General features: G+C 36.9%; 1 protein-coding gene across 1 annotated transcript; it reads right to left on the minus strand.

Annotated features, from left to right (window-relative positions):
* Positions 1–1,872: 1,872 nt before the first annotated feature.
* Positions 1,873–13,002, minus strand: LOC106175098 (adrenocorticotropic hormone receptor). The gene is made up of 2 exons (XM_013556927.2): positions 12,714–13,002; positions 1,873–3,761 (listed from the first exon to the last, which is right to left on the minus strand). The coding sequence occupies exons 1-2, from the start codon at positions 12,782–12,784 to the stop codon at positions 2,708–2,710; spliced, it is 1,125 nt and encodes a 374-aa protein (XP_013412381.1). The 5' UTR covers positions 12,785–13,002; the 3' UTR covers positions 1,873–2,707.
* Positions 13,003–13,415: the final 413 nt, after the last annotated feature.

A 13,415-nucleotide genomic window follows, 5' to 3' on the forward strand; every position in this document is an offset into this window, starting at 1 on the left:
GCTAGTCTTGCAGAAATAAATTGTCCACAATCAATGCTACTGGACACAGTGAAAAGGCAATTATTTTTTCACCAGATTAATGATTAATTTATTGTATTGCATATATTTCGATGATGTTAACCCCTAAAGTGCAAAACCATTTTTCTTCTCATTTCAAGATATGAGTGGCATTTTGTTGGAAGGCAGGTACCTTTCAAAAATCACAATTGATTAAAATTTTAATATGCGTATTGCAGTGTTTTTTTTTTTTTTGTTTTTTTTTTTTTTGCTATTATGTGTCTGTATCATTCTCTGCCTTGTTAAACTGAAACTCGGACATGTATAACCAACAATACTTCACCAGTATGTTCAAGGGGGTTCAACTCCGAAGATGGAAGTAGGTGGAGTTCAATGATACCCTGACATTTTGTGCCTTTGGGCTCATTCCCAGTGGAATTATCAGTTTGCATACATCCATTCAACTCCACGGACCCTCTCCCCAAATGCAATCAGTCCTTTTTTCCCAACGTACTCATATAATCGCCATCTTTTCTTTAATCTTTTCAACGCCAGGAGGAGACGTGTCATTCAGTTAATCTGATTGCATTCAGTGAGTTAAATCGATCTACGTATACTGATTGTTTCATTGGGATGAGCCCTTTCAAAACCGATTTTAGTGTGCAATAAAAGGCTCAACAAAGCTAGGCATAGGTAAGCTCAGCACCTGTGCTATATTTCATGCGCACTTTTGGGACGAAGAAAGCCAAACTATGTAGTTGCTCGGTTCACATATACTTTGAAGTGCACTGTGTGTCAAAGAGACAAAATGTCAGGGTTATTAACGAAGTTGGCGTACTTTTATCATGAAAATATATTTCCATACTTTTATCTTTGGCATTCACCCCCTTGATGTTGACAAGCCTAAAAGTTTTGTTGTTGTTGTACAGGCATTTCTTTCGCCATTTTGTGTGTTTCAGACCTGAATGTTATTGTTGCAAATATACCACTCCAACCCGTGGCACATTGCAATATAAAAAAGGGCAAAGCACTGTGGTATTATCCATGATGCACCGTTAGCGTTATAATAAATCTATTAAAATGTTGACGTCCTCAGTTGGACCTGCGTGGATTTCTTCCAGGACCTTCACATCTCATTTAAGAGAGAGCGCAAAAACCGTGTCGGCTCTCTACTATTTAATTGATCTGTTCCATTTTTCATAGTATTTATTCTTTACTTGGAAGTGCGGTTTTTTAATATCCTCTTTCATGAGAACAATGTCAAGAAAAAATATGGCCAAAATGAGTAGACCACCGATAAATCATACTCCACGTTATGGAAGTTAACGATAATTAGATGTAAAGTTGTGATGTGTGATCAGCGTTCGCGAAATTGAGCGAATTAAAAGAATGGGTTCATATGCACAGAAACCGATATCTTACAATGGAAACCTTTCAAAGTATTGATTAAATATAATCACATCAAATGATGAAGGCTATGACTGCGAGTGGATAATGTGTAGATTTCCCCATTCAAATAGATGTTATCGGGGAAGTATAATGTTATTATTCCCGACTTCAGTCAATGGAAATGTGAATGGAACCGAACTGTATTTTTTTCTTAACTCTTTCAATTAAAATGCCAAAATTAATAACCGTGCTCCCCCTCCAAAAAAGGCGACGTCTATATTCATTCACTTAAAATGAATAAGTATGGCATTTGAATACTAACATTATTGCAGAAACTAACAAGTCGCCCATTCACTGTCACATCTTGATATATATATATATATATATATATATATATATATATATATATATATATATATATATATATATATATATATATATATATATATAATGTTTCAAAAGCAACAACCAATGTTCAATAACAGATTGTTTTAAAATCAATTTTACTGACAATACATAATGAATACATCGTAGAAAAAATGCACCGGTGGGCTACGTGTGTGTGTGTGTGTGTGAGAGAGAGAGAGAGGGAGAGAGAGAGAGAGAGATTTTCTGCATTTTAAAAAGTCATTTATACACCATACAGCCATTTCTTACAGAATACTACAGAAAAAAAACGATATAAAGGAATATATTTTCAATTGTGCAAACGTTAATTTATACAGTGGTATGTACATCCTGCAGAAGCAGACTTTTTTTCCTACCATCTGAAAATATGGTGCTAGATATTAATTGATGTGTCGGATTAAATGTCTTATTTAACCAGTGCCGTAAATATGATGGTATGACTTATGACACATTCTTCACCATACAATGAACTGATCATTTAATTATAACGCTGGCGATCACAATAGGGTGACGTAACATTGCTCTTACTTGGATATCAAGAACAGACGCTAAGCTTCTAACTTACTATGTGACCATATTGTTTTTGATTACCATAAACAATGTATCAATGAGACACAACCAAAGACAAAATCGAGTGAATTAAAATCAAGAAAAAATCGACAGCCATATTTTCTTCTTATGCGAACCTTTTTAATCGGTTATACAATTGTGCCATGCGTAAGTATTTCTGGTTTTCTCTTGGACACTTCATACATGTATGGTGGGTTCAATGTTTTCTTAAACGAGCCTCTGATATCAGCGCTGTTTTTGTCTTCATCATATGACTACCTTTTTGATAGCTACATGTTACAACCAAATCACTAGAAGGAACATCGAGTCACAACTGTTCCCTTTAATTCAAAAGTAGAAATAATCAAAGAGAAGTGGAATTAATACGCGTGCTGTTGCAAGACCGTGAGGTGTACGGAGCATCGTAGTCCCACGTGTTTTGTCTGCACTTGCAGCATCGGCGAAAAAGTCGTCGATAGCCCTGGCGAATATCTGGAAGTCGAATTCCGTAGATAATCGGGTCCAATAAACTGTTGATCCAAACCAAGATGAAGGAGGTCAGTAAAACGTCAGGGCAGATTTCAGGATCGCAGACTTGGACCACATTCGACAAGAACGTTGCTATGACCCACGGTCCCCAAGACAGAGCAAGCGTGCCGTAGAGAAGGAAGAGAGTGATGGTCGTCTTTACGTGGCGCTGACGGTCCTCCCTACTGGGCCCAGATCCGCTCGTCCTGCGCGCCTTGTCGTAAGCCCACTGGTTTGAGCGAACGTCCAGGAATATTCGAATGTAAAATACAGTACTGGCAGCCATACATGTAGCAAAAATTAGTATGCTCCCGTAGTACTGTACCTTAATCTGGATTTGGAACACACCCTCCACGGTGTCGCCATATGTACAAAAGTCATGGACGTTTGACAAGATGAGGATGAAAAGCTTTCCCACCACAAACCCCCAGATGAGTGCGAGGGCGGTCCAAGACCATCGCTTGGTGATCCAGGAAGAGTAATGCAGGGGTTTACAGACCGCAATGTACATCTCTAAGCCTAGGGTCAGAAGGGTCAACCCAGCCATCTCCAATAAGGACAATAACACAAAGTCCATGGAATTGCGGCATTCATAGATGACATGGACACAATCACTTAGTAACAGGAAAAGAAAGACCAAGCCATCTACCAGTGCCAGGTTACAGATCAGGATCATTCTAGCGGTTATTCGTTTGATATTTAGAATGGCAGCAAAAGACAGTGCATTGGCTACCAAACCGATTATATATAAGATGATAAAAACGATGAAGATGATATCCTCTTCAGACAAGCTACCATCGTGGCCGTGATACCCTGTTCCGTTTCCTGGCCTGTGGGTACCGTTTCCAACGAAGTGTCCATGTTCCAACATATAAAGTGAAACCATTTTCCTGGAAATAAATGATAATAAATGAAATAAATCTGACGTGTTTTTGAATGAATATGTTTAAACGATATAAGAAGCGAAACGTAAACCATGAAAAAAGAAGCAGTCTGATTATCAAGATAATGGCACATTTCCCTTCAATATATTTTAAACAGTTCATCAAGTATGTTGTTTCGTTGCACAACTCGTAATAAGACTTGTTCCCTCCATAGAATGTAGAATGTCGCACTTTACCAGAGGTCTTCTAGCTGTCGCAAAATTGCAGGTAGTTTTGTAACCGCTATTCCTCCGGTAGCGAGTAATCAAATGGCGCCGACAAACATGTTTACCCGCTTTTAAACAGCTCACATTTCCTTACATGTATTAACCATTTACCTGCCTTTCACGTAAGGTACACTCGAATATTAATACAGCATTTGTCTGGCCCAGTTATACTCATCCGTATTGAAAAATACATGCGTCATCAATTTCGCACATTCTCACTCATCTTATTCAAGTACACACTCTGAATATGTCATAAATTATCAGTCACGGCATATTAAAAACATGTAATTTCCGAGAGCAATACCTTTCCTATTCAAATTAACATCCCTTTTTTCGCACTTCGTAAATCATGAGTGATAAATTTATTCTAAAGTAAGCTTTTTCTGCTCCCTACAGAAGACAAGCCCTTTTATCCTTAAATACACACATGTACATGTATAATGCTAAGGCAACCTATCATTTATCGTGTGCAAAACAGTCTGATACGTGTAAAATTTTATGGTTATTGATCACGATTTATGTACGTGGAAAGTGTACACAAACAGTTTGATACGTAAATCTTATAGTGAATACATGTAACAGATTTGCCCTTTTGTCCTTTTTTTTCACTCAACGAGAATATATGGTGAACGTGTGGCTCACACAACATTTCACATAAAAAAAACAAAACGTCAAAAATTTCAAGGCTCATTTCCTTTCATCTAAACGCGTTGTGATTTATAGTCAACCATATTTATTCCAACATTGTTGACAACCGTCAGATTGAATGCAAGACAAATGATCGTAAAGAAAGAGCGCATTGTACCTTGAAAAGCATCTTTATGGAAACATGATTGGGATGAGCGTGCAGTTACCAGATATGGTGTTGTCTTTTAAATTACTTATTCTGGTACTTAATCGCAAACATAATCTGGCAATTTTTCAAACAGCACTAGCTGGAAAACCAAATGTCTTTTGTGTGCTTTTGTATGTCACCTTCGGTAATTCCAGAATGTTAACATTTAATGAGTTGCGTAGATGGATTTCTATTTCAAGCCCTGCAACCCAAGAAGTCTAAAGTGTTTTGTCAAGAAATTTATGTTAGAATGTCACACTAAATGTGTTCGTTCTGTCGACCTTCTATCATTGCGTTTTTGTTACCTCTACCAGGGCTGCAGTTATTATTTTGGACATATTTGCTGTGGTGACATCAGACCAAAGTGACCGTCTATTTATCTAGAGACATATCCTTGAATATCTGTGGAAAATCAATCTGTCGCCCTGGTAGAGTATAGCGTTTTTGCATTGTTAATTTAATTAATACCTAAAATCACGCTCCTACCCCAACAGGCCCAGAAAATAAAATGTGGGTCAAAAGTACAAACAGTGTGAGGCCCCTGAAAGTATTCGGTTATAACTGGTTAAGGAAAAGAAGCCAGGGGATTTCATTTACTTATAACAAGGAGTTACAACTGTTGTAACTCCTTGCTTATAAACAATCTCTGATTTCTCCAGTATTATCAGACTTGGGAGATATCTTAACTACCCTTTATATGAAAAAGTTCGTATAATCAGTGATAAATTTTCATACATGTGCACTATTAAGGGTGTCATCGAAGGTTTAACGTTCTTCTGGGTGTGAAGTTGTTAACATGGTGATGGTACGGGAGCCTGCCACTGAAGAAAGAAAAAAAATGTTTCACTTAGGGAGGAGGATATAGATGTCCCCCAGATAGCCGCCTGATATGGTGTGTCTGGTCAGACTGTATGCAGGGTTTGCAGCAGGATCGAGTACACTGGTGATGCCCATAAAGTACCACGAAGTGGCCGCCCGAAGAAGGCTAAATTGCCAGAGACGACAGGCATGTTTTTATGTTGTCAAGGCTTAGGGGATTTGCACCGCACAGCGAATTAGCTTTCCAGTAATTGCGCAATTTGCAGGTTGTGATTAGCAAAAGAATTGTTCAAAGAAAGCTCCATGGTTCAGGAATTAACCCAGGAGATAACCACTTATCGCCTTGGTAAACAGACGAAGAAGATTACATGGGCTGCAAGAACCATTGCAATGGCCGTAGGAATTTGTGAACTAGTAATGGTAAATGAACAGAACCCCCGACAGAACACCCAAAAGATAACTGTACCTTTTAGCAGTCCTATGCCCAGTAGGATGGTGGCCATATTGATATCACGTGGCTACCCTACAAAATGTTTTAATACTAACATAATAGCATGCTTTTCGTAAGGGCAAAGCACTTGTATGTAAACCTGTAGTTCAGATATTAACTTGACATAACCACTTTTCAATAAAATACCAATGTAAATAACTAACAAACCGAGCTGTTGTTCGTCTCTGGCATAGAGCACTATTCACACAGATGCTTTTGTCACCCCTCTGTAGAAATGAACATAATTGGTTGGTAAAAACAAGGGGTGACATGAGAATGATTTCAATATTGTGCTGAGCAAATACGCGATCGTGCAAATAGCCATTACTACGCTGAATATTTATCATTGAAACATTATCTCACAAATTTGTGTTTTGAACTTCAAATTATTTTTAGTGTTAATTTTGACAATAATTTTGAACTAAGTTTCATTATATTTAGCTGTTATTAGTAGAAAACACTACTATTTTAGCAACGTAGATACATTGGGCGGACGCATGCTCCCATAAACTGCTCTGAGATTTCAAAAATGAAAACAAATACATGTAAATTGGGTTTTCTGATGACTACAAGTTCGAAATCCCAGTAATTTTCGTTCCTTGCTGCAATTCTTGTTCAGGTTAACAATCCTTGTCATCTGTATAAATTTTAATGTATATATTGAAAGTGAAGTATTGGTGTACTATGTTTTCAGCTGCTGTTTAGAGAATAGTTAGGATCGGACATATGCTTCACATCTGTGTATCGAGTTTTTGTGTATCTTTTTGTCTATTGGTAAAGTTTCTGTATAACATGTAGCTTCAGATTTGATTATCTTACAGACACTTAATAACGTTACTTTAAAATTATTTTAAAAGCATAACTTTTCCAATGGCAGGCTTGTGTTGTTCTACGAATAGCAGAAAGAAACGAGCTTCTCATCCTTAGAATTCCCAAACTCTACATATATTTTGGATTCAGGCATGTAATGACTGTCACACGTATGGACCTATGTACCGTAAATCTAGGGAGTACATGTACAAAGGAGGCTGCATATGTCAGTACACAATGCAAATACAAAGTTCCAGAAGGTTAATGAAATGTATTACTACAAATCTACTCAATTCCTCACTTTTACCGTGAAAATGGATCAAACGTCAGATTTGAAATCTCCAAACATTACTTCCTAATCAAATTCGGTAGCGCATACATCCATTGTTACTCCGGTTGGTGACATATAGCACATTACGGGACAAATACAATTACACTTTTCTAACTGAGGCAATACCTTTCCCGTCAAAAAATAGAATGATATGAATATATACATGAAATAAAAATATCACTTCAAGGATGAAAGACGTAAAAAAGTACATACATAGAATCGTACACATTATACACATGGTGAAATCACGTAATAAAACCATTCTAAGATACACATGTACCTAATAAGATTATTCTAAGATAAGGTCAGTTATAATACTGGAAAAAAAATAAAAATAAAGCTAAGAAAGATTTAGTTAAAAGTTGCACCATATTCGAAGGCACCCGCATTGAATCCTGGACGGTTAATTTTAATTTAAAAAATGAAAAATCTAATGCTGTCTATTAAGCTTGGCGAAGGATGATGATGGGTTGGAGTCTGTATATGTGATGATTCACATAATGATATTTTAAAATAATCTTTTAAAAAAGAAAAAAGCCGATCATGTAAGTATCTTTACTTCCCCAATTGGTCACATACCTAACATATCTAAAGTAGGTCGATCTAATCTATGGAAATGGGGTGTAAAACTCTTCTGAACAACATTATTATTGGTGTAGTAACACTATTACTGCACTTAAGAACGGCTAAAGCCTGTATAGGAGATCAGAGGCGTGCGATCTAGGGCTAAAGCGTAATTTGCTTGATTTGCTGTTTATCTATAACCTTTAGATGCTTTGATAGCATAAGGCATTCAAACCACATAATATCGCTGGACCTACAATCGATCGCCACAAGTAGGCCTTTGACTTTGTATCCAAGCCCGGAAAGTTGGCACCCTGTGACAGTACTTTATAAAATGCCCTTTAAGCAGAATTCACTCTATTGACAATTTTGGTCATTGGCATTACAGACATTATTAAATGTTACGCCCAAGTTGTCCAAAGAATCTGCCATGGGGTTTTGACCTAAATACCAATTTGGGTGTGATGTTAACAAGGCTTTTCCAAACGACCAAATTTAATTCTCCAACGAAGGGAAAAGTCATAACAAGTATTTATTAACAGTCAGGGCCTAGGCATAGTAGTGGAATAATTGTAACGTTATCTGCATAAGTATCGTTATTGTACGCGTTCTGTGCGATTGCCACTCCAGCATTATTTCATCTCTTTTCTGATAAAATCATAAGTAAACCTTTCAAAAATATTTCCTGGCACCGGAATGTGGTACTCCTTGTTGTGATCAAATAAGCGTTAATACTGTGTTGATAGCTACTCAGGTGAGGGAGATCTGTTTGAAATCGATATTACAGTTTTCACCTCAACGTTACTGTTACGTCATCAGCACGAGTTAGCAAATTCACCGTGATGTTTTTTTTTTTTATGCGACAGCATTATCTCGTTATAGTAATGTTCATTTCCGCATTATCTCAGTAGATAAGGAAAATCCTTACGTATCGATCCCTTTTGCAACGCAAATAGAAGCCTCTAGCTTTAATGTGAAGGTGTAGCACAGAGTAATGCAGTACTACCGTAGACAAGTTTTGCATGTTTTTGAATGCTAAAAAAATAGAAGTCCCTGTTTTAATAGAATTCTCGCCCTAACCCACAAACACCTTTTATAGGGGCCGCTGCCCCTGATATTCAATTTGCCTGTCATCTAAAATATCAGCTAAACACCTAATATTCCCACTGTTCTTGTGATATTTGATTTTTATTTTCCATGTCAGCGAAATGATCTAGATACTTCTTAAATAATCATTTTGACTAGACAATTAGCAATATTTGGGATATTTCATTATGCGCTTTTTAGAGTAAAGAAAGTAATTCAAATATCCCTTTTCATCACAACTAAATCATTATGGTGTGCTTCTTAAAAAATAAAGCTCATTTAACGTGCCTTATTGTTGCCATATTCCTTTCATCAAAAATGATAAAAGATAATGGATATAGCCTATCAGTGCTTAATTTAACAAAAACACGATCACGCAGTTGCGAGGTTTCGCATCGTTAAATCGCAGTACGTCGTGAATCGTCAATTAACATCAGATGCTTATTTCACCAAAGTGCTATCTTTTTTTTATAAAAACAAAACATAAAAATAATATTCAGATAGTGAATTTAATACATTTTTGACAGGTTGAAGTCAATCTTGGTATCAAAAATGAATAACAATCTGGAAGCAATTTTAAATGTAACAATTTCGTTGCATCAAAATGCATTGCTTACATGCAGAACTAGTAATATGTCCATGGATATTAATAAACACTTTTTAACTTGTTCTGAGGAGAAAAAGGCGTTAACGTTGGTGCCACTGCAAACGCTTGCATCTTTCAAAATAGCACGGAATTTACCACCTAATAGATCAGTGCCCGATACTTAGGTTTTAATCTCCAAGGCAATGACTTCAGTGAGGGTAGGAGTTGTCCAACATACTGGTCATACCTATCCACATTTTAATAGTTTACGTCTAAAGCTGTGGATGAAAACAGCACGGGCACGTACATGAATACACACGGTATGAATGTGCCGCACAACATGTAGGGATGATTAGGGTAAAACACGGTTAAAAGGCCGATTGAGTTTAGTTGCTGTGAATAAATATCAATTGTATCTGCGGGTCAGTATACACTGGCGGAAATGAACAGATACAAGCAAATAGGCCTAGAAGATTATATTAGGCTACATTACAGTGACACTTAAGTACAAAATAACCATATGATTAAGATAAACATCGCGAGTAACTTTCTCTACAGAGGTGACTGGTACAGTTCAGTTGAGGGGAAATTTCCTTTAATTAAAGGGTTTCTAAATAAATGTAGACAGTTCAATGACAATTTTATGAGATTTATATTAGTGTGAACCCCCATGAGACCGCTCTGAGATTTCACATTGCGTCTTAAAAGGCGGACCTCAGCGATTTTTAAATAACGTGAAATGACGTCACCTATGATGCTCATATGGTTGGTTTATCTTTCTTTTTAGCTTTCTCTTGTTATTTAAGCTTGCATACAACGGAAAGAGAGAATATCGCCTAAATGCCTTAAAATGCCCTGTTTTATAAAAAAATTCTGACTTCATGTTTCTAAATACAGTTAGTGTGCACCAAAGTAATCGACAGAAATCACACGCGTTAACGTCCAATCAAGCCGAAAAACCTTGTAAAGTATGGGTCACCGATGGGAAGCAACAGAGGTGTGCGAAATCTGCCCGAACGCAGAGTCGCTCCGACGTCATGTACGAGAGAGTTGATATTTTGAACCATTTACATCATACCAACCCTAACCTGGTGGATACAATAGGTGGCGGAGTCTGTTACACGAACCTTCGGTTTCTTTACATCGGAGACAGTCTAGCCAGGTATTTTTTGTCGCAATACATCGCTGCCATCCACATTTTTGTACAAAATCAACATTGATTGATGTGTGGTTATCTCTTTATAGTGCTAAAGCCGTCTATTTCCGATAAACCCATGCGCATTTCCATTAGTTTGATGCATTACCTTCTCTTACTGCATTTCTCGTAACAAAACTATAACCCACCATTCAGAAAGAAATTAAAGTATTGGGGCAGGGCTGTCTCATTATCTTTGTAAACAAGTGTAAATGGAACAGAAAGCTGAATATTCTCTCCTAAACGCGTCGTAAGTTTCGACATGGATGTTTTTTTTTTCAAGCCGAAAAAAAAATCATGAAATCACTATAAAGTTATTGTGTCTGGTGATTTTAATCACAATCCAAATATCAACTGAAATCTTATTCAAGGTTACCACTTCATGACAAATCTGTTGCTTTTCATTGTTTACGGTGAAAGTGAAATATCGGCATTCTTGGTCCATGTTTATAGCTGTTGCTTAGAGAATAATGATGCTTGAGGACCTTCGTTCATATCAATAACGAGTACTTCATGTCTGAACATCTAGTTTTTGTGTAATGATACCTCTGTATGTAGGTTAATTTTTATCTGTTACATAAATAGAAAGCTGTAATTCTTAATTCCATCGGCGACTTGTGGTTTGTGCTTTTGTTTACGTTTAGTTGTCCGAGAAAGGTTGAGTTTGGTGCGCTCCTCTACCATATTGTTCTATAAAGCAATGACGCCAGTTATATTTTGAGTGTATTTTAACTAGTCGCTTCATATTATCAATCTTTTTTTTCGCCAAAACTAACTTTATTTTTCAGTGTGGCCGTATCTAAATGGATAAGTCATAAAACAGCACCCCGCGTTTCGTATCTAGAAATTGTTAAAAACTGATATCTGTACTAATCTGTCGTTTTAAATATATGTGTAGCACAAGAAGAGGTCTGACGAGCCACCAAAATAACTATGTTCATTAAAATGTCTCTACAGAATTTTTTCTTATGCTGATTAATCACAGTTTAAATCTGCAAATCTTATAATTAAACTAATGAAGAGCGTTATTTCCTATCAAATTACCATCGTTTAATCAATTTTATCAATACCAAGGTTACGCGTATATCTTATTTGAGAAATTCCCCTCCCATACGAAGCAAAAAATTATATCCTTTACATCTGACACTTTCTGATCAGCAAACATAACACATATATTTTTTTATGTCTGATAATAAAACACATTTTCGTTCTTCCAACAACTATTCTAGCGAACATTGGGTCCTTGGAAAGTTTTTTTTTGTATTTAGGTAAATCGATAATTGCACAAAGTAGCCATTTGAGAAAGATCGATCAAAAAAAAATAGTGACTTTAAACTCAAGACTGATAATCTATTAACAAAATTTACATATGAACTGCGTCTCTTTGAAAGCTTGTCCGTAATATAAGAACGCTTCATAATCAATTAATTGTCACGACATTGTGAATGCATCAGGGGAAATTACTTTATACTTCAAATACTAACATTCCTGTGGTTTAGAACCCTCTATCCTCTACCAGGGCTACGGAGATATTTTTCAATAGACATCCACAGACATTCCTCTGGCAATTCGCTTAACACCTAAGGACATGCACTAGATCCATTTGTATTATGATTTAAAAATGTCAATGCTAGACAAACGACTATCGCACTACTTTCTTAAACAGATGGACAATGCACCGTTAAAAGGTGATTTTTTAATCATATTAAAATTATTATGGCGTATTTCTTAAAAAATAAATGCCATTAAACGAGCCTAATTGTGGTCGTTTTTGCTTTCTCAATAACGATAATGGACACATCGTATCATAGTTTAATTTCACGGAAGCTCGATCACCAAATTATGAGGTTTCGCTGCGCTGAGTCGCAGTAGATCGCTAGAGTCTAACGCCTTATTAAATGCGCTTTCCTTAAATGTAACAGCACACATGTAAACAGCGCGATTTCGTTTCGCTTGAAATTTTAACACAGCCTTACCTTTCCACCGAAAGAGCAGTGACTTCAGTCGCTCTGTCCCAAGAGAGGTTCAGGTTCTTTTTCAAGGACATAATTTTGTGGTTTTTGAAATCAAGAACCCAAAGTAAACAGATCTGATTGAAGACCGCAGCTCTAACAGCTATCAGATGAACAATAGTCACGAACTGCACCAGTGAGAACCACAAAAGCCTTGCTGCATGCAACGCTACAGTCCCTTTTTTAACTGCTATTCTACAGCAATGCTTTGCCTTACAAGCAAAGATTTACGAGCTGCTCTGCTTGGATATCTGCTGCCGTGTCGCCTTTTTATGCGACGCGCGCTGTCACCTGCAGCTCAATACGATTAGCCAGTTTCCCTATAAAAAGCCGCGTGTCAATTTCTATTGGATTGGAGCAATTCGCAGTGACGTTGTCAAGATACTTGTACAACGCACTGGTCTTGCTATGTTCATTTGATTCGTTCATATATCGAGTGTAAGACGAAACAGGCCATCATGCAAAATTCTCCTTGCTATCCACAGCTAACATAATGGGACAATCATTTTTTGTTCGCTTGACGTTCTTCTGTTAACACAGATTAGACAGACCGTTTACTAGACAAGTCCATTGCATGATACACTGACTGACGCCCGGTGTTTCAGAATGCTGACTGTACTTAACAACTATCCAGTATCCGCTCACCGTTAACCGTTGTACATAGTG

This window comes from Lingula anatina, chromosome 1, assembly GCF_051362555.1.
Source record: "Lingula anatina isolate TDL-2025a chromosome 1, LinAna3.0, whole genome shotgun sequence".
Lineage (NCBI taxonomy): Eukaryota > Metazoa > Brachiopoda > Lingulata > Lingulida > Lingulidae > Lingula > Lingula anatina.

Bases quoted from the DNA above. Each gene is read 5' to 3' on its own strand.
- LOC106175098 (XM_013556927.2), bottom strand. From the start codon at position 12,784: ATGTCCTTGAAAAAGAACCTGAACCTCTCTTGGGACAGAGCGACTGAA. The intron at 3,762-12,713 runs GTAAGGCTGTGT...ATTTATTTCCAG, and splicing joins ACTGCTCTTTCGGTGGAAAG to GAAAATGGTTTCACTTTATA.